The following is a 22,087-nucleotide window of genomic DNA, read 5'->3' on the forward strand; positions in this document are numbered from 1 at the left end:
AAAAAAAAAAAAAAAAAAAAAAAAAAAAAAAAAAAACATTTAACAAAAGACTACTAGTGGTTTCATAGTTTGACACATATAAGTGTAGATATTAATAATGGATTTTTAAATTATGTGATAAATGACACTCAAAACCAATTAATGTAGGCTTATAAAACAAATTGCTCAATTTCTTAATAACAGTAACAAGGAGAAGGAAAAGCCCTCTAATTTTTAGTTGTCCTCTTTAATGACGACCACCATATATATTTACTCATGTCTGCCTACTTCCTGCCATGTAGGGAAGGCCTGCAATTCACCATGTACAGAGCCCAGTTTGCCTTGAGCTTATGACTTTCCTCCTACATGGGGCTGGGGTCTTAGGTGTATTCATGTATATGCTTGATTTTATTCAAGTCAATTGTAACACAGCTTTGGGATATTTCAAATTCACATCTTTTTCATTATGACAATTGTAATTAGACCAAAATCCTCTACTGCTATTTCCAAGCCTACAGAAAGATAAAAGATAATTACTAGCTTTTAATATTTATTTTAAAAGAATTATTGTTTGCTCTCTCTTTGCTAAGAGGATGAAATGGAAATATTAAAAATTCTTGACATGTTTTGATTAAATCCTAAAAAGTTATTTTGAATTATTACAATTTGCATAGTGAAATAACTAAATACAAGGCCAATATGCCAGACATTAACTAAAGCCTGTTATATACATCATACAAACCCCACAACACTAATATTAGCCCCACCGTACATCTGAGGAAGCTAAGCCAAAGCACATGTAGTTATTTCTGCCCGGGATGGCAGAGACCCCAAGTCCTAGGCACAGCTCCTTCCCATGCATCCTGTGGTCAGTGATTTTCCAACTGAAGACTACCTATCAGAATGTATGACTGGAGAAGACTAGATTATAAAAGGAAGCCTGTATCAAAATAAATTACATAAATGAATTAATAGAGAGAGCGTTTCTACATTAAGATTTTGATATACTTTAAGAGTTTCCATTGTAAAGATCATGTATTTATAAAGCAAGTAATCTTAGCATATTCAGTTTTCATGAGTCCTACTCTAAGACTTCAGTATTACTGACTATAGTATCAGATATAGTATACAATTTAAAAACTTCTAAGTATATGGAAATGAATAGGAAGCCATACTTACAATAGCCTTGAGTAGAAACCATGCCAAGAGACAGAGAGGACATATTAGTATGAAGCAAACACAGCAGCCAAGAGAAGGAACCATTTAGTAATTCATGAACAGAAGTAAAAAGATATGCATTTTTCAGAATTGTACATTTCTCTTTCTTCTATGGTCTCCTCATCCTGTTTTGTTCTCTGAAGTTTTATATACTGTGGCTAGCTCAAATTATCCATATGACTGGATATAACAATGAATTTCTGCTTCCATGCTAAAAACAAATGACATAAAAATAATAATAAAAATGTGCAGACCATCACGCTCTGACTTAAGGTTGTAAGAAAAAGCTGTTTTGATAACAGAAAAGGCAGCAATTATGTCTTCTTTAGAGAGAAGGAATCAGGCCTAGAGGTTGCTCTATGCATCACACCTGAGATGCAACACTATAGGTTATTGAGGAGAAAAGAGAAAAACATCAAAAATCTAATGGGGTAAAAGAACTACACACCCTGAACTAAACTAATTATTTCTCTAAGGAATCTGGAGTCTTCAAAACAGAATAAAGTTTCCACCTGATTCTTGTGTGCAGAGAATGTGGCGGGAAATCTTGCTTAGATTTGAGGTAGGCAGTTAAAAGGTGACCAGTTTATGCAAATATTCACCTCTGAAGTATAAGCCCTAAAGCACTGGCACACATATCTAATTAGATTTATCACAGCGATACTAAGCTATGCCAAGTTCCTTTAAAGAACAACCCTTCATGTTTTGGTTTAAGCGAGAGGCTCCACACATGGTCCCTGCTGCATGACAGCATTTAGTTAGCTGACACCTCGCCATGCTTGCCTCCTGTGCACCCTCTTTTCCCCTTTCTACCAAAAACAAATCCACAACAGTCACCTCAAAGTTTTCAGGCCCAAATAAATTTTACATATTGGTTAAAGGGATCTAGAGATGTCAACAAATTAAGAACTACCACATCCAGTGATTCACTTCTAAGATGCTGCCAATTAAGCTTTGTTATGACAGTATACTAATTTCACTTCTTTGAGATTTTCTGTTTATACATGTTTTTTTAAAGCATGACATTGGGTATGGGTATGGCTATTTGTAGTAGAACACTTGATTTGGATCCTGGAACCACAACAATTTTCTTAAAAAAAAGAAAAAGAAAAAGAAAAAGAACAAGAACAACAACAAACAGGCTTGGTATTTTATACTAGTTCCATGCTAATAAAAGTTAAAAACAATGTTGAAAATGACAGCAGTTGTGAACTGATCTGGGAAACTAAAACAATTACCAACTCATTAAGAAATAAAATAAATAATAAATCAAACTGACACACTGATGATCTAAATAAGATGTATGTGTAGACAAACCAACTAAGTCTAAGGCCTCGAGGGCTTTGATATTCAGTATTCCTAGACTCTAAAGGTGATTTACTTAACGCTCGTCTGTTTTCAGATGTTCTGTGTCAATAAGGATGGAGAAGATTCCTCCATCTGACTCATCAATGGAAACACTCCAGGAAGTTTAAACTCAAATGTCTGAGACTACAGTCAAAGTGCACTGGCAGCAGAGAACAAGGCTGATTTATTAACATTTAACCTCCCTTTTCTTTACACTGTTCTTTAATATCTATGTGCTTTAGTTTTATTGTGTATGCTTTATCTAGTATAAAGGATTTGCCAATTATAACTTGCTTATTGCTGCCAGAGACTGTCGACTAGGCGCTACTGAGCACTGTGAATGGTGGTTAGTGCATGAGCTGCTATAAGCCATATCTAATATGGCACAGGCACTAGTCCAGAGAGTGCCAACAGCAGAGGAGAGCTATGACAGAGATATGCAGAGTGATAAAGAATATAAAGAGGTCAGTGTGGATTCAGAAGCTCAGAAATGATAGGACACTGGTGATGGCATTATTTTCTTAAATACCCAGTTTATATTAAAACTTTCTTCTTGGGCATGCCTTTACATTTCTTTTCTGTCAATTTACTATATTGGCTGATAATACAAGTGAACTTTCAGTTTCTTGCAGAGTCAATTTAATAAGGAATGCCACTGAAAAGAAAAACAGTATTTCTTCCCTATCACCAGTATAACTCTAAATTATTGGATATCATAAAATAAAAAAAACTGAAGCTGGGCCTGAGAAATGGCTCAATGATAAAGGCATTCACCACCAATTCTAACGACACACGGAAGCAATAACTCCCATAAGCTGTCTTCTGACCTCCACAGGTGAGCTGCGGAGTACATGGGTACACACACGTATATGCCTCCACAACTTACACACATTTTTAAAAAAAGTATCAAAACTACAGGTTTTCTCAGGTTTGCGCAACTTTTGGAGCATGGTTGGAACATATCAAAACTTACATCTTCTGCTTTTGAACCTTGATCCTGCAAAGATTTTTGCAGTTCTTCTACTTGTGACTGTACTTCTAGAAGTCTCTGATTCACAAGCCTGAAAAGTAAATGCATATTAATTCTCCAAGTGTATCTTTTCCCCTTTGGTGGTCATACTGATTTCACCCAGAGCATCATTGGCAAACTATGGACTCAGTTGTAACTCTAATAACACAGGCACAGTTGGTTGTAGCAGCATTGTGTACATGCAATAGCACAGGCACAGTTGGTTGTAGTGGCACTGTGTACATGCAATAGCACAGACACAGTTGGTTGTATTGACACTGTATAACTGCAATAGCACAGACACAGTTGGTTGTATTGACACTGTAAAACTAATGGCACAGGCACAGTTGGTTGTATTGACACTGTAAAACTAATGGCACAGGCACAGTTGGTTGTATTGACACTGTAAAACTAATAGCACAGGCACACTTGGTTGTATTGACACTGTAAAACTAACTGCAATAGCACAGACACAGTTGATTGTAGCAGCATTGTGTAACTGCAATAGCACAAGCACAGCTGGTTGTAGTGATACTGTGTAACTGCAATAGCACAAGCACAGCTGGTTGTAGTGGCACTGTGTAACTGCAAAAGCACAGGCACAGTTGTAGTGATACTGTGTAACTGCAAAAGCACAGGCACAGTTGGTTGCAGTGGCACTGTGTAACTGCAATAACACTGGCAGTTTCTTATCATAAGTAAAGATTATGTCCATATTATTTTTTGTATTATTTATAATTTCACTCTGGGGCTGGTAGAGCACTTGTTCCATCTATGTATAAACTAGGCATAGTGGGATATGCCTGTGATACCCAACACTTGGGGGTGAAGGAAGGAAGGTCAGAAGCTGAGGTCATCCCTACGTACAAAGTAAGCTTGAGGCCAGCCTCATATACACTATGAGCCTGTCAAAAAAATCAAACCACACCAAACCTAACAGCCTCACTTTTGCTTTCCTCTCTCCTTCATTGGTTGTTAATCTAAAATGCCACTGTGGACTTTGGGATCTGGACGACCTGAGCTTTCATTTTTAAATCTGCTAACTGAAAACTACTAAATATTCTTTAGCTTCAGCTTCCTCAGTTTTAAGATGGAGTTAATAATACTATTGTAAGGATTATAAAAGGAAATTTTATGACATTTTAGTGATCATCTGGCATACTAACATAATTAATTATTTGCTACATGATACTTCAGAGATCCTTCTGCTAGGGAAAGGAGGAAAATAAATGATCTCTGTTGATGACAAGATACTATACAAAGAAAATCCTGAAGATTATACCAAACACTTTAAAAGCTGCCAAAAAATTTGAGTTAGACAGCAAGATAGAAAAATCAATATCCAAAAATAGTAGCTTTTTTTTTTGTTGTTTTGTAGCTTTTCTTTTTTAAGACAGGGTCTCACTATGTAGTCCTGGCTGGCCTGGGACTCACCATGTAGACCAGGCTGGCTTAAACTCTGAGAGATCCACTGCCTCTGCCTCCTGAGGGCTGGGATTGAAGAAATAAACTACCAAACCCTGCCAATAGGAGTTAATTTCTACACCGATAATGAACTTTCTTAGAAAGAATCCCTAAGTTGTTGAAGTCTCCAGAATACCCAGGACACAACCCATAGACTGTAAGAAGTTTAACAGGCTGGAAGGCCCAAGTGAGGATGCTTCAATCCCACTTAGAGGGGGAAACCAAAGTATCATGGGAGGCAGAGGGAGGGAAGGATCTGGGTGGGAGAGGGGAGAGGGAAGGAAAAGAGGGAGCAGGATTAGGTATGGGGGGCAGGAGAATAAGTGGAAATATGCAGCTTCTGGGGGTGGAAGATGAGGGGATCCTCTAGAAAATCCCAGAGACCTGGGAGGTAAGAGACTCTCAGGAGTCAATGGGGATGACTGTAGCCGAAAAGCCCAATAGTGGGGAGAGGGAACTTGAAGAGTCCACCTCCATTAGACAGACAGTGCTCCAAGTGGAAGGACAGGGTTACCAATCCACAGTCAAATTTTCTGACCCAGAATTGTTCCCATCTAAAAGAACTAAAGGGAGATGGAGAGATGGCTCGGGGGGGGGGGGTAAGAGCATGGGCTGCTCTTCCAGAGGTCCCAAGTTCAATTCCCAGCAACCACATGGTGGCTCACAACCACCATAATGAGATCTGACGCCCTCTTCTGGTGTATTTGAAGACAGCTACAGTGTACTCATAAATAAAATAAATAAATCTTAAACAAAACAAAACAAAACAAAATCCTGAAGGGACAAAAATGGAGAATACACTGAAAGAAAGTCTGTTCAGTGACTGGCCCAACTTGGGAGCCATCTCATGGGGAGCACCAAGGCCTGACACTATTACTGATGCTATGGTGTGCTTACAGTCGTGAGCCTGGCATGGCTGTACTCTCAGAGGCTCTACCAGCAGCTGACTGAGAGACTCAGAATCTTACACCCAACAATTGGACTGAAGTCGGGGACCCCTATGGTTGAATTAGAGGAAGAATTGAAGAAGCTGAAGGAGAGGGCGACCCCATAGGAAGACCAGCAGTCTCAACTGACCCGGACCCCAGTAGCTTCCAGAGACTGAGTCACCAACCAGGCAGCACACTGGTCCGAGGCCCTGACACATATATAGCAGAGGTCTACCTGGTCTAGCCTTAGTTGGAGAAGATGTGCCTAATCCTGGAGAGACTTGAGGCCCCAGGGAAGGGGGATGTCTGGAGGGGGTAGGAGGAGCACCCTTTGAAGGCAAGGGGGAGGAGGAATGGGATGAGGAACTGAGGGAGGGGAGAGCACAAGGGAGGGGCAATCGCTAGAATGTAATCAAATAAAATAATTAAATAAAATTTAAAAAAGAACCCAGAACAGAAATTCCAACAGCTGCCACATTCCCTGACGTGATTCGCAAACCAAACCCCAGACATTTCTAGGAATAAAGCTAACCAAGAATATAAAATACCTACAGAGTCAAAATTACTAAGGACAGAAACTGAAGATTCAAAGAAGATGGGAAGAGCTTCCATTTGATGGAATTAATATTGCTATGCTTTCCAAAGTATCCAAAACAAGTGTGGATTCAATGCAATTCCTGTCAAAATTCCACTGGTATTATCCATACAAATAAAGGGACCAATGCTGGTGGCATTTCTCATGTGATTAAAACAACTGGAGAGTTCTAACAACAACAAAAAAATAGCGGAGTTGGGGTATAACTAGACATACCCAACGATGTAAAAGACGTTCCAGAAATGCGTGCTCAGTCAAGCAACTCTGGACACAAGATCAGGATTCTTGGCAACAAAGACAACTTGTAAAACTAATGGTCCCAGAGAAAGGTATCTGCATGTGGAAGAACGAAACTCCATGCAAACATCCATTCAAAGTGAGTCAAAGACCCTAAGATTTGCAACTTGAAAGCTATTATAAGAAAACACAGGGAAAACAGGACAAACAGTATCCCTGGCATAGGCAGGAAGGTCCTCAACAGGAGAACAAGACTTCAGGAGGCAAAAGGAAAGAACTGACAACTTAGAGTGTATCAAATAAAAGAAAACATGAACAGGAGGCCTATGCAATGGGAGAAACACTTTGTCAGCTATTCATATGACAAGAATTAACGTGCAGCAATTTATAAAGGATTAAAAGAAACCTTAACCAAAATCAAGTAACCAAATCATTAAAAAACAGAAAGTCCCCAAAGAACAAATGCTGGAAAATCTGTCTTTTATTTATTTATTAGTTTTATGTTTATGGGAGTTTTACTGGAATGTATGTCTGTGCACCACATGTATTCAGTGCCCACAGAGGCCCAAAAGAGGGTGTGAGATTTCCTGGCTCTGGGACTGGAGTTATAGCCTCGGTTAGATGGGAGTCACAGTCAGTATACAATTATGTTTATCACAGCACTGTTCACAAAGCTAATATTAACAGCATAGGTGGCCAACAATAGATGAATAGATAAAGAAAACATTGAATAAGTACATTTTACTCAGCCAAAAAGAATAATGAAATTTGTCATTTGTAAGATGGGATTGGAGGATACTGTGTTAAGTGGAACTAGAATAGAGACTGCTTTTAAGAACTAGGAAAGGCCCAAGGGATGTGTGTGCCCTGGATAGAGTGGGATGGGGGGCAGCATGACATATTGGGGTGAGAGAGATGGCTCAATGGTTAAGAGCACTGACTACTCTTCCAGAGTTCAATTCCCAGCAACCACATGGTGCCTCACAACCATCTGTAATGAGATCTGGTGCCCTCTTCAGGGTGTGTCTGAAGACAGCAACAGTGTCCTTATACAAAACAAACAAACAAACAACAAAACAAAACAAAAAACATGATATTTAAATATAAAAATGCTATAGCAGTGTTGTGGATAGCCCTGGTGTTGCTTATATTTTGATGGTAATTCCGCTCTGCTGGAAGAGGCTGTGAACAAGGAATGACTTAGGTGACTTAGGAAAGCCTCAGGTGACTTCTTGTGAACCATCCCCTAATGAATAAAGGAGCCAATCACTGGGTTGGAGAGGGGAAGAGAGGAAGCAGAAGAGAGTTAGGTCCTTTTGGACAGGGATAGCGTGAGGACAAGATGTAGCTACAAATGTCTCCTGGTTTCAATGTCGGGTCCATCAGGATTCGCCTCCAGAGGATTTAGATTTAAGAAGACTTACAAGATTAGGATTTTAGTTGTTGTGCCCAGAGACTGAGTTACTGTTGTTTCTGAACTAAGTTTGTGTTGTGTTTTCCTTCACGTGGTGGCTCACCTGGGTTCAAGAGAGAAAGGTATGGTGGCAAAGCGTGGGTTTGCCTGATGTGCGCCACAGAGACTGTGGGGTATCTGAAGCATTGGGCTGGCATGGTAGTGACCTGCCAGTGGAGAGATTCTGTAGCTCTGAGTCAGAGTCTCTGCAGGATAAGAACTGGCCGGCGCTGGGGCTGAGGATAGCAGGGTGTAGCATGGGAACTTGCCATTCTTTTTTAGTATTTCCTGCAACATAGTGTAACCTACAGATGTGGGAACTAACATGTGATAATAATAATGTAATAATAATGATGATGATGTCACAGAAAACTAAGTCATTTGTATAATATAGGCACAGTATAAAAACTACCTGCTCTGTTTCATGAAAAGAAAAGAATAATTAGTATGTATGGGAGAAACAATATAAAAGAATTATGGATGTTTTCCCTACTAAAATAAAATTTAGAGTAGGAAGAAGCAGATCTGATCAGAATGGGTAAAATACAGAGACCAATGAGTGCAACTCAAGATACTTCCATAGTCTTCTCTAAGTTCCTTTTCTCTGTGTTCTACTCTTTCTAAGCTCCCATTGCGAAAGACAGCACATATTTCAGACCTGGAACTTGGGGAGTCAAGCTGGACTGAGCTGGAAGGCGGCTCCCTGAAGACTAGGTCTCAGCATCAGAGGTAGTGTGCCTACCTGAGTGAGAAGGCGATCAGCAGTCCTAGCCAACTGTGAAGCCTGGAAACCACAACAATGACAGTGACAGTGACAGGCCTAGGGGGAATAGCCCTCGGGATGCACCACTGGCACTTTAGCTTGGTGTGACCAAGAGCTGTGCAATTGGAGCTGAGGTCTAGTCAATGTGAACTCGCTGTAAGTCTAGGCAACTACCTGTTGCTGGAGAGGTTATAGAGGAGAGCCTATTGCTGCCATTTTTCTATCTTAATTAACTTCTAACTGAAATTCTGTTCCCACAGGTAAGTGAAGCTCTCACCTTATCCAAGAACCTTCATTTTAAAAGTAGATGGAGACTACTACAGTGGTTCACAACTGATCAAAGTACAAAGAATAAGTAGCCATGGGGTGCCCAACCTATTAGTACATCTACAAGGCAACCCCTTCACAGAACATTAAGGTTAAAAAGAGCATTGAAAGACTTTAAGTGCCAGAAGACCAGGGTGCCTTCTGTGGTACAGATCTTCTAGAAACTACATCTGTCTATTCATGAAATCCTCCACTCTGTACCCATGACATCTCAACAGTAGAGTTGCCTAAACAAAGACCTGAACAGTAACGCCATCAGTTGACATGCCACTGTGAGTACGAAATGTCATAAGGCCTCACCCCAGAGGAAGCGCTACAGGCCATCTAGGGCTGCTGAATGGGGGAATTGCTTTTCTTCAGTGCAGTGCCCACTTTCTGACCCTTGCTAGATTATCCAATCCCAAGCGGGCAGCCCTAACCATGTGCACATAAGAACAATGCTAAATGGACTCAGTAGGTTTGTATACACATGTGTAATAATAGTGATTATAGAAGAACAGGTCATGGATTTGAGAGGGGGATATGGCAGGCATTGGAGATGGAAAGGGGAGGATGGTGGGAAATGACGTAAATGCAGTACTTGTGTATGAAAAGAAAAAAGCTGAGGTGTTGGGGAGATGGCTCAGTCAGTGGTTAAGAGCACTGGCTGCTTTTTCAAAGGACCTGGGTTCAACTCACAACCATCTGTAACTTTAGTCCCAGGAAACCTCATGTCCTCTCTGGCCTCTGTGGGCAATGCATGCACACAGTGTACAGATATACATATAGGAGAAACACCTACATGCATAAAACAGAAATCAGTAAATCTTTAAAAAAATTTGAAATTAAAATCCTGGGAGACAGCCACATTGATGACACAGGCATGAAGAGCACAATTACATGTCAGCTCAATAGGAGACTGATATAGCTGTCTCCTTAGAGGCTCTGCCAGTGCCTGACAAATACAGAAGTGTATGCTCACAGTCATCCATTAGAGGGTGCACAGGGTCCCCAATGAAGGAGCTAGAGAAAGTACCCAAGGAGCTAAAGGGGTTTGCATCCCCATAGGAGGAACAACAATATGAACTAACCAGCAACCCTAGAGCTCCCTGGGACTAAACCACCAATCAAAGAAAATACACGGAGAGACTCATGGCTCTAGCTATATATGTAGCAGAGGATGGCCTAGTTGGTCATCAACGGAGGGAGAGGCCCTAGGTCTCTATGAAGGTTCTATGCCCCAGTATAAGGGAATGCCAGGGCCAGGAAGTGGGAGTGGGTGGGTTGGGGAGCCGGGGGGAGGGGGGAGAGGATAGAGGATTTTCGGAGGGGAAACTAGGAAAGGGGATAATACTTGAAATGTAAATAAAGAAAATATCTAATTTAAAAAACCAACAACATGTCAGCTCAAAAAGAAAAAAAAAGAAAGGAAGGAAGGAAGGAAGGAAGGAAGGAAGAAAGAAAGAAAGAAAGAAAGAAAGAAAGAAAGAAAGAAGGAAAGAGAAAAGGGAAAACAGTATTAGGTCTGTCAGTTAAGAAAGCCAGATGTGGTGGTGCACCTTTAACCCCAGCACCCTGGAGGCAGAGGCAGAGGCAGAGGCAGAGGCAGAGGGGCAGAGGGGCAGAGGGGCAGAGGGGCAGAGGGGCAGAGGGGCAGAGGGGCAGAGGGGCAGAGGGGCAGAGGCAGACGCCCACTCGCCAGCAAGTAAGATGCCACAACAGGATCCTTCTGCAACACGTTTATTGGGAGAGCATGGACTGTGTAGGGGAAAGACCCCGAGCCCCAGAAATGGTGCTGCTTATATAGGCCTAGGAGTGACATGTCCATACCTGATTGGTTATGTTTTCAGTACCTCATTAATAGGCCTCGGGCCAGGCAGTGACTTGGCAAAAAACTCTATGGCACATGCGCACATTGGTTGTTTACCCATATTCATGGGCATTGGCTTACTGAAACCAGCGCCATCTTGTAATGGCGTTTGTGGCTTCCCACATCTCCCCCTTTTTTATTTAAATAAAATGATGCTGAACTAGGCCTATGCAATTATGTTCATCTGTCACGGCTCCTGTTTTAGGTCGTTCCTTTGTGTCACAGCCTTACCTGTCAGAGGGGTGGAGGGGCAGGGGGCAGAGAGGCAGAGGCAGAGGCAGGCAGTCTGAGTTTGAGGCCAGCCTGCTCTATAGAGATAGTTCTGGGACAGCCAGGGCTATGAGAACAGGAGGGGGTAGGAGGAAAGGGGAGGGGAGGGTATGGGAAAAGAGAGGAGGTTAAATTTTCCAAAAGGAAAAGGAAGAAAAGTCATGACGGAGTATAAAGTAAACCATCAGAAGAAGCTAATTTTATAGTAACTGACTTCGAAAAACTGTGAAACACTAAGACAGAAAATTTACAAGCAGAAAAGCAATTTTCTTGTTAATCTGACATTTTCTATATTTTCAAAATAACTCCTTTTAAGGCCCTTTTACATTAGGGAAAAAGACTTTGTCAGTTCAACTCCACACCAGCTGACCCTTCCAAACCTTACCCTGTGAACTGCAATTGATGTGAAAAAGTACAACTGTATCAGATATTTTTAATCCTCTCCATATTTTTTTTAAAGCCAGGGATGGTGGTACAGGCCTTTAATCCCAGCAGAGGCAGGCAGTTCTCTAGGCTCCCAACTAGCCAGGACTCTATACTAAAACCCCAGGTCAAACAAACAAATAATCTTAGAAAGAAACATAATAGCTGAACTAAGATGTCACCAATAGACATGTCAAAGTGGGCGGGGAAAAGCCCACACACAAGGCCTCAGCTTCCACAAAGAGCTACAGACAACCAAGTAAGCTGGGTGGGAGAGGTGGCCCCTCAGGGAGGAGCACACCAATTGGTACAGTGACAAATGTTCAGCCTTGAAAAACATACATACAAGCAACGAGGTTATATTAAGACCCATATACGTATAATCATATACATGTATACATATAATAACAATTAATGAAAGAGGAGGCCCTGAAGGTGAGAGGGAGCAGGAAGGAGGGGGAGCAGGAGGGAGGGGAAATCAGAACTGTTGTAATTATTCTCAACAAATGAATCCCAAGCCTTTCTTGAAAAATACCAAAACCAAGGCACAGGAAGAAGCTATGGCTGGCCACTCCACCTGCACACTCTACCTGTTCTCGGTCTCCAGCTCATTCTTGCGTAGATTTGCATCATCTAGAAGGCTCTGCAATAAGGCAATTTTCTCATTGTCTGAATCCTCTTGATTGAGTTTTAACATCTTATTCTCATGTTGAAGACGAATAAGTTTCTCCCTGAATGAGAAAAATAAAAGCTGATTATCTGGTTCATTAAGATACTATATGAATCATGAGCCAATTATGATATAGAGTATAAAAACACAGGATACAAATGAAAAATTCAGTGCCTGTAAGAAATTCAGTGCCTTAATAAAAGCAAAAGGTATAGCCTTTAGAAACTAAACTCCTTCTAGAATGTATACTCTGAAGTAACAGTTTCTGTGTATGCTGACAAATGATAAAAAAAATTCCAAGCCCTATTTCCTTTCTTATTTATATATTTAAACTATGAACATATGACTGTAACTGTATAGTGTAAAATGACTGTTACTGAAACTAAATCCTCTAATTCTATGTATTTATTCATACAAACAAACATTTGTTTTTCAAAAGAAACTGCTACTTGCTAGTTACACTTAAAACTCCACAATCTTTTAATACTATATCTCAAAAATTTAAATGACACAGTACTAAAATATATAAATTAATTATTATTTGTTTAGATAATCTGTTTCAAGATTTTAAAAAAGGATTTATTTATTTATTTATTTATTTATTTATTATTATATGTAAGTACACTGTTGCTGTCTTCAGACACACCAGAAGAGGGCATCTGATCCTATTACAGATGGTTGTGAGCCACCATGTGGTTGCTGGGATTTGAACTCAGGACCTTTGGAAGAGCAGTCAGTGCTCTTAACCACTGAGCCATCTCTCAAGCCCTATTTCAAGATTTTAATAATTGTTTTTGTCAAGACAGGATTTCTTTGTGTAGCCCTGGATGTCTTGGAACTAGCTCTACAGACTAGGTTGGCCTTGAACTCACAAAGATTTGCTTGTCTCAGCTTCTCAAGTGCTAGGATTAAAGGTGTGTGCCACCATGGCATGGCAAGCTTTTAATATGTTAATAGTTATCTGCTTTGTAAAAATACCTTTCTGTATATTGTTAGGTATTTCCTTAAGGGTTTTTTTTTTTTTTTTTTTTTTTTCAAATAAAAGTTTTTTTTTTTTTTTTTTTTTTAGCAAAGGTTTTTTTTTTTTTTTTTTTTTTTGCCAGAAAAACAAATTTTCAATGAAAAGATGGGCACATTTCTACATATTCTGCTACTTTGTTTCAAAACCTTTTTCTCCCCACTTTTTACATTGTTTGAGGATTTTAGTTCCTCCAAAACTCTTAACATTGGTGAAAAATATCAACTGTTAACTCACTGTCCGTGACATATGCCATAAAGTTTTCATCACCTTATAGTTTCATTATTCCTATTAGCTCTTCAGGATATTGAGACTACTTTAGTCATAGCTAAACACATGCAGAAAAAAATAACAGGTCTGAGTCAATGCTCCTTTCTAACTTAACAATCTCTAACCAACAGGCTTCCTTAGCTGCTGCTGAGGGAAAGGATCAGCCATTTACATATAAATAACTGCAAAGAATAAGGATGCATTCATTCAAAGAATTCACTTGTTTTCAGAAACAAGAGAAAAGTAAAAGATCACGGGCTGGGGAGGGGCTGATGGCCTCCATCAGGATTCCAGGATGGAGAGAGGGAACAACCCCCCAGCAATGGTGAGGATTCATCATCACCTTCTGTACACTTGGTTCCCCTCCTCTCACCTTCCATTTGTACACATAATGCTAGGATGTACTGTAGGACGCGAAAGCTCTAAGATGCTAGGTCTAAATATACGGTGAGGAATACTGAAGGCAGAGTTGTTACAGATGGGGACAGCTTGTTTGCAGCAGTACACCTTTATGAGACCAGTCCTAGTGGTTGATAGATAGATCTTAATAACTGATTATGTATTAGGATGATGGCTAAGACACAGCCTTTGCCTTGGTTATTTTCATGATGTCTTCAGAGGATCCAAGAGTGGGATATGTGAGTTTTCTTTTGTAGTGTGCAAGACTGTCCTACCCAAGTGAAAATAATTAGTTCTCCAGTCAAGTTAAAAAAGCTTCTAACATGCCTAAAACATGGAAATTTAATGCTGAGTGAGTTCAGGCTGAAATGTATGTCAATAAGAGGAGCTAGTTCTGTGGACACTGGAGAGTAAGGGCTCTGCAAGGGTATTGTGCTGAGTGACTGCCACTACCATTCTCCTTACCTGATTTCCGGTGTAACAATCTCTGCTGCAAGGCTGTCTGAAGATTCCTGGCTTCCCAGAGGCATTAACCCTATAAACACAAGGAGAGGCAGACAAAGTCAACAAAGCACAACTACCTCCTTTGCTTAAGATGCAGTGTCTGCAGGAAGCACTACCCTGAATTTTAACACCTAAAAAACAAAAACAAAAACAAAAAAACCCTCTGTTTTTTTTGGGGGGGGGGGCGTTGGGAGTTGTTATTTGTTTTGTGGTTTTGGTATTTGAACCAGGCTCTGTGGATACTAGGCAAAAATCAACTAATTTTCTCAAGTAAAGACCAAGTTTTAGTAGCCTTACAAAATTAATTTATTGTTATAACAATTTTAATGGTATAAATACATACAATTAAGTGCATTTCAATGTTATCCAACTATTACCATTATCTGTTTTCAACTATTTAAGAACTGAAACAGAAATTCTATAACTACTGGGCACGCTCTCTCCCTGCCTGTAATTCCCTGGTAAACCCTCTTCTACTTTTCATCTGTCTGGGTCAATGAGTCGCCTTGCAGACAGACATGTACGCAGAATCGTGTATTGGTCGTTTTTTACTTAGTTAACATATTACAGCACTTCTGCAGAACTTTCTTCTTTTTACTGATAATATTCCAGTGTATGCATTTATTGTGTTTAATTTGTTGATGGATGCATATTATTTCTACTTAGTAGTAATTGTGAATAATGCTATGTGCATATATATGTGCACAATTATCTGACTGTATCCACTTTCAGTTCTTTTATTAATGTACTTAGAAGAGGAACTAGTGAATCACATGTAAACTTTATGTTTGAAACAAGCTATCAAACTTATTTCTATAACACTGCCCCATCCTGCCTGTAATGCATAATGGTTTCAACTTCTCCCAGCCAATTCCAATCAATGTTTATTTTCCTTTGTTTGCAGTCATGGTGGTAGTGGGAGGAGCACTGGCCTCACTAGTTTGTGTAATGAATTGATCTGTCTTTTTCTAGTGACCAACAATATCACTATTTCTTGTGGGTTTTGGCCATCTGTTAATCTTCTTTGGAGATATATAGTTCCTTCTATTTAACTCCTTTGTTCATATGTGAAATGGGTTTTATTTTTTATAATTATTCAATTTTCTTCCATTATTCTGTGTAGTCTCTGTGTATATATATCCCGTGTCCATGTATATGTCTGAGATCATGCGCAGAAGTCAGAAACTGACCTCAATTGTCTTCCTCAATCACCTGCACTTTCTATATGTTTGTGTATATATGTTTCTATATATGTAAATGTGTTCTAGGAACCTGAAGTGGCCAGAAAAGGGCATTGCTCTTCTAGTTGCTTTTTTGTTTGCTTGGTTTTTCAAGACAGGGTTTCTTAGTCTGACACTGGCTGTCCTAGAACTTGCTCTGCAGGCCAAGCTGGCCTCTAACTCAGAGACCTGCCTCCTCTGCCTCTCTCGTGCTTGGATTAAGTCATGTGCCACCACTGCCTGGCATATTTTTTTGTTTGCCTTGGATTCTCTGGAACTTGAGTTACAGATGGTTGGGAGCTTGAAGGGAATCAAACCCAGGTCCTCTGGAAGAGCAGGCAGTACTCTTAACCACTGAGCCATCTCTCTAGCTCACTACTTTATATTTTGAGATAGGATTTCTCACTGAGTATCAAGCTCACACTCAGGTCCTCATATTTCCATAGTAAGCTATTTAACCACTGAGCTATCTTCTCAGCCCCTGGATATTAAATCAAATATTTGAAAATACTTTCTTCCATTTTGTAGATTACCTCTACTCAGTTGAAGGTGATTTTTTTGGTGCATTAAAACTTTCAATATTAATAAAGTCCCATTCAATCATCTTTTATTTTGTTGCGCATGCTTTTGGCACCAATTGCAGGGGATCACTGTCAAACTAAATGTGATCAGAATGTTTGCCTACATGGTGAGGTTTATATTTAGGTCCTTTGGGTCAATTTCATTCTTCTGCATTTGAATACACAATAGGCAATCTATTTTCTCTTTGCGGCCTGCTCCCTTTTTTCCTAAGTGGTCTGGCTAGAAATGCTAATATTACCTTGAAGAAAAGTGGTGATGGCAGATACCTTCATTTTCTTTTTAGTTGCTATGCCCACTCCAGTGAAGTCTGCCTGTCAAGGTCAAAAGGCCTGGAGGCAGTCATGAGGCAAAGAGTTTCAAGGAAACTCAGCCTCCTGGAACCTTGGCATTCTCATAACCCATATACTCAAACCCTATCCCCGCGTTAGTATGGTGTATGCTCTCTTTCAGTACTGTTTTATTATAAGTGCCTTTAAAGATTGAATTCTGACATAGGTAAGCCTCCACCAGTGTTCAAACGTCCTAGAAAATCCTTGAAGCAGATGAGCTTGGAATTCAGTAGGAATTCAGTGAGAAGGTTACCTATTCAGTAACATTCAAATTTACTTCTAGTAGAGAAGGTGAAACTAATTAATTAGGCATTAGAAAGAATGGAGCTGGAATAGCTCAGGGCTGGTCTGCAGAGTGTTTACTTGGGACAATAGCCAGTCTTCACAATGGCCTAGTGACTAGGTGGGTTTACCATGAAAGAGTTAGGGAATCCCCTGAGACAGGTTTCTTCACTAGGCCCAAAGAAACAGCATAATCAGGCATTTACTAAGAGCCCCTGGTGGTGGCCTTAACAATAGACTAGCATTACACCTGGCTCCCTTCTTAGTGGTAAGCAGCAGCCTGGTCCCTGCCATGTTTTGATGTATACATTCCTTTTGTTTTGTGTCACTGTAACTCTGAGGATATGTCACATGGTTTCTTGTTATTTTTCTGTATAAAAAGTTTGATGCTTGATTTGACAAATTACACTCAGATTCAACACACTCTCTCGTGTCCAGTCTGTTTGTCATCCCCACACCCACCGGCTCTATGCCCATTTGTCTGAGACCTTGATTCGCATGGATTGAGGAGGGCCCAATGAGCCCAGTCTGTGGCACCTAGTCTTGGAGGAAAAACTTCCATTCTTTCACCACTGAGGTTTTCTAAATGTTTCTTTATCATGTGCAGGAAACTTTTTTTTACTTCTGGCATTCTGAGTTTTTAAAATTAGGAGTACATGTTAGACTTTGTCAGATGCCTTTTCTGTACAAGCTGAAACTACTTCCCCTTCGTTTGTTAATGTGGCTGACACTGAGCAATATGTCTATTCCTGAAGGAGTTCTACAGTGTGCACCTTTCCAACTCCTATTCGGAACCCTACTGCAAGCCTTAGCTAGTACAGCCAGACTCAAAGGAGATTAAATAAAGGTATACACATAGAAAAGGGGCAAGTCTAAGATCCATATTTGCAGATGATAGCACTCTACATAAGAACAGACCTTAGCACATGCCTTTATTCCCAGTACTCGGGAGGCAGAGGTTGGTGGATCTCTGTTAGTTCCAGGCCAGCACAGCCAGAACTGTTAAACAGAGAAACAAAACAAAACAAATTCACCACTCCCCCAAACCCAAAGAACACCATCAGCACCACCACCACCACCACCACCACCACCATCAATAACAACAACAGACCTAAAAGTCTCCACCAGAAAACTCACAGACTTTCAGCATCATGGAAAGATAACAGAATTAATACACAAAAATGTGTAGCATTCCTATATACCAATAATACATACACTGAGGGGGAAAAATCAGGGAAACAATTCCATCCACATTACCCTTAAAACAAGCAAAGAAGCAAACAAAAAGCACCTTGCAATAAACATAACCTAGGAAGTGAAAAACTTCTATAATGCAAACTCTGGAACATTGAAGAAATATATTGAATAATGAACTAGAATACAGACTCTAGAAAACACAAGCTTAAGTAAAAAATTTCTGCAGTTACTCAGGTTATAAGACCTATGGTTGGAAAATAGGGCTGCGGCTTTTCTATAACAAAGAAAACAGTTACTGAGTCGAGATGTCAACAGAACAGGAGAAACTCTTTGCCAGCTATATATCTGGTAAAGAGCATCACTTAGAATATATAAAGACCCCCCTGGCAAAGGGCAGAGACACCTTGGTAGTGGTGGTGTTCTCACATGGGCAGGGCAGGTTTGCAGTCCTGTCTTTTGTTCATCCTTGCTGGACTAGTGGCTAAAGCTGTCATATGCCTTGGACTCATAAGAATTAAATTAAATTGAATCAAGTGAAATCTAGGCAGTGTGGCACAAAAGGAGGGAGACAGAGACCTGCATGAGTGTCGCCCACCTGCTGACACTCCATGCAGCAACCCATGGAGGATGTCACCCAGGGGCCTGCCAGTCACATGGCCAGCCTACAGCAGGACTACCACAATGTGCGAGTATGTGGTAGTCAGATGGAAGAGAAAGAGAAAGAGAGCGCTTGAGCATTATGGAGAGAGATGGAACTGGAGACTCAAGGGTAAAGAGGAGTAGCTTATTGTGAGTGCCCAGTCTTGCCACCCAGGGCCATGGTGAAGTCCTGGCCAGGTAGCAGTAGCAGGGGTCAGTGTCTGGATCATATTACCAATTAGAGAACTTGGGGATGTCCCTAGCTGGAGCAGCCAGTGGGGACCACCTGGATATCCAGGGGCTGTGAGTAACTTGCCCCGGCCCTCACTGAATGCATGGCTCTGGAGAGCTGGCTCCATCTCTCACCAGTGGCAGCATGGGAGAGTGGGCCTTGTGCCTCACCCAGGCACCCTTGTGCCTCACCCAGGCAGCACATGGAGCTGGCCCTAATGGCAGAGGTGAGTGTGGGAGAGTTGACCTCGCCACTTGTCTGCTATGGAGTGGCACGGGTGGAGGTGTTACTCCTCCTGCCCCTCACCACTTCTGGCAGTTAAGAAAGCTGCCACAGGGTGTGAGCTCAGGAGAGCTGGCCCTGCCTCTCACCAGGTGCAACACGTGGGAGAGCAGGCCCTGATCCACATCTGGACTGCACAGCAAAGCTGACCAGCTCAGCTACCACCCAGGCCAGGAACAGGGCTCTGAACTGACCTAACGGTTAAGATGTGTGAAAGGGCCAGTCCTGCTGTTCCAAAGATGCAGGATCTCCATGACACAGGGAAACAACAGGAGTCCTGATGAGGATCGAATATTGATGGTGTGTCACAGAGGCCAGAGATATAGAACCAGACCAATGACTCACTGCAATGAACATTTGCAAGTGAAGATGTGAAGACGTGTGGACAGAGGGAAGTACTGTGGGACACACTGTGACATACTATTACAGCTTCCATGGTGAGATGTCTTCTATGCTTTATTGTTTTTTGTTTGTGTTTTATTTTGGGAAAGGCTACAAGGGCAAAGGGTGGACATGAGGAACAAGGAGATGAGTGGGGTGCATGGGAAACTCACAAAGAATTAAAAAGTAAAAGCAGAAAGAATATATAAAGTATATAAAAAGACTAACAGTCAAGAAAACAGACAACCTAACTTAAAAAACTGACTAGCGAATTAAACAGAGAATTCTCAAAACTAAAACAAAGAAAAAAAACCAAAACCAACCAACCAACCAACCAACCAACCAACCAACCAACCAACCAAAATGACCAGTAAATATTTTAAAAAGTGTTCAACATCATTAGGCATCAAAAATGCAAATTAAAATTACTCTGAGATTCTATCTATTCATTGATATCAGACTGGCTATTGTTAAGAAAATAAATGACATCAAATGCTGGTGGTTGGCAAGAGTATGAGGGGCCTTAAGAGGCAACGGGTGGAAATGATCTAAATACAAAGATTTATACATAATGCTATAATGAAACTCATTAGAACACTCCCATATTTTTTATTTTTATTTTTTGAGACAAGGTCTCATTGTGATGCTCTGGCTAGTCTGGATCTCACCATGTAGACCAGACTGGTTTTGAACTCAGAAATCCACCAGCCTCGGCCCTGAGTGCTGGGATTAAAGGTGTGCACCACCACACACCCAGCACATTCACTTTCCTTCATGCCAGGTAAACACAAAACGTTCCTTAATCTTTAGTAACTTACAGTTTAGTGATGAATGAAAATGTCAGTAATCCTGCTAAACATTCAGGTTGTTCTTCAATTTTACTGTTAGAAACTTTTCCTTAATCATTTCTAGAGGAAAAACTACACAAAAAACATTGAACCAGGTGGATTTTATATAGTAAAAGAATAAACGTGGGAGTTTATTAGAGACTGAGCAATGGGGTAAGGTTCAGGTTAGATCATGAAAACTCTGAAAAAACCTAATGTAGAGCTGATGGGGAAAAGAGAAAGAACTTCAGGATACAAAGGGGAAGTGACTACATTAGGAAATGAAGATAACAGCCTTCTCTATTATACACACACACACACATCGTACAAGTGTGTGCATTACATGAGAGTGCATGCTTCTCTCCCCTCGAATATCAGTCATCCTAATGTAGCATGGGAGAACGTGGGCTGTCTGAAGCAGGGCTGTACACCAGGTCGGGTCTGGAGACAGGTCAAGAGGACAAGCAAAGCCAATGGTCTCGCAGCAGTTCCACAGCAGCTGATAGTCAAACGAGGTACACTAGGAAGTGATGTCATGGAGAGGGGACTGAGGAGTGAGAGTGTATGAAAGAGGTAAATGAAGTTCTTAACAGAAGTAAGGAGGGAGACCAAGGCTAGTCAGAAAGCTGTTTCCGGTAACTAACAAGGGCTGGGTTAAGTGTGAAACTTGTCCTAGCCATTACTAGTTGCCTACTGTGCTGACTAAGGGTGGCAGAGGGCACACTGTGAGCTAAGCACTACTCTCTTCCATATGTGTATATTTTTTTCCTTAAACATTTTAAGAATTTGTCAATCTTTTTCCTAAAGACTTACTTTTAATTTATGTGTATGAGTGTTTTGCTTTCGCATATGTTAAGTGCACCATGTGTCTGCAGTGCTGCAGAAGCCAGAAGACAACTGCGGATCCCCTGGGACTGGGGTTGAGTTATGTGCTGGGACCTGAAACCCAGTTATGAGGGGCATCCAGTGCTTGTAGCCAAGCCTTGCCAACCCCAGGGGTAAGTATCTTCATGATTCAAAATCCATTCTACTTTTTGCAGAAATCACTGACTTGGCAAGGTTGATAAACTTTAAAAGAAGCCACGACAGAGTTTTGAGAATGACAGTATCCAGGTTCACAGATGATTTTAACTTGTAAAGCTCAAGAGATTACATAATTGGGTTAAAGATGCTAAGTGAACTCAGTTCCCCAAGCACAGCCCGTTAAGATCTTGGTGAGCAGCTCAAAAACTTAATTTATTTTGCTTTGTCAAATTTTCACTTTCATCTGTTCTCAGAATCATCTCAACATGAATTCAACACGTCACTGAAGACAGGACTTGTCTCCTTGGGTTGGTTATAAAGACTTTTACCAGCCAGGCATGGTAGCGCACGCCTTTAATCCCAGCACTC

At 40.8% G+C, this 22,087-nt stretch overlaps 1 protein-coding gene across 2 annotated transcripts in view; it reads right to left on the bottom strand.

Moving 5' to 3' along the window:
- Nucleotides 1-22,087, bottom strand: part of Hook3 (hook microtubule tethering protein 3) — an 86,232-nt gene that overhangs the window by 15,938 nt on the left and 48,207 nt on the right. Inside the window, exons 14-17 of one of the 2 annotated variants that reach the window (XM_021170330.2) lie at nucleotides 14,686-14,755; nucleotides 12,454-12,594; nucleotides 3,518-3,605; nucleotides 1,159-1,164 (exon numbers count right to left, since the gene is read on the bottom strand). In XM_021170330.2, the coding sequence (XP_021025989.1) occupies nucleotides 1,159-1,164; nucleotides 3,518-3,605; nucleotides 12,454-12,594; nucleotides 14,686-14,755 (305 nt within the window). The remainder of the gene's footprint in view (nucleotides 1-1,158; nucleotides 1,165-3,517; nucleotides 3,606-12,453; nucleotides 12,595-14,685; nucleotides 14,756-22,087) is intronic. The other variant, XM_021170331.2, reaches the window with a different exon arrangement.

This window comes from Mus caroli, chromosome 8, assembly GCF_900094665.2.
Source record: "Mus caroli chromosome 8, CAROLI_EIJ_v1.1, whole genome shotgun sequence".
Classification (NCBI taxonomy): Eukaryota; Metazoa; Chordata; class Mammalia; order Rodentia; family Muridae; genus Mus; species Mus caroli.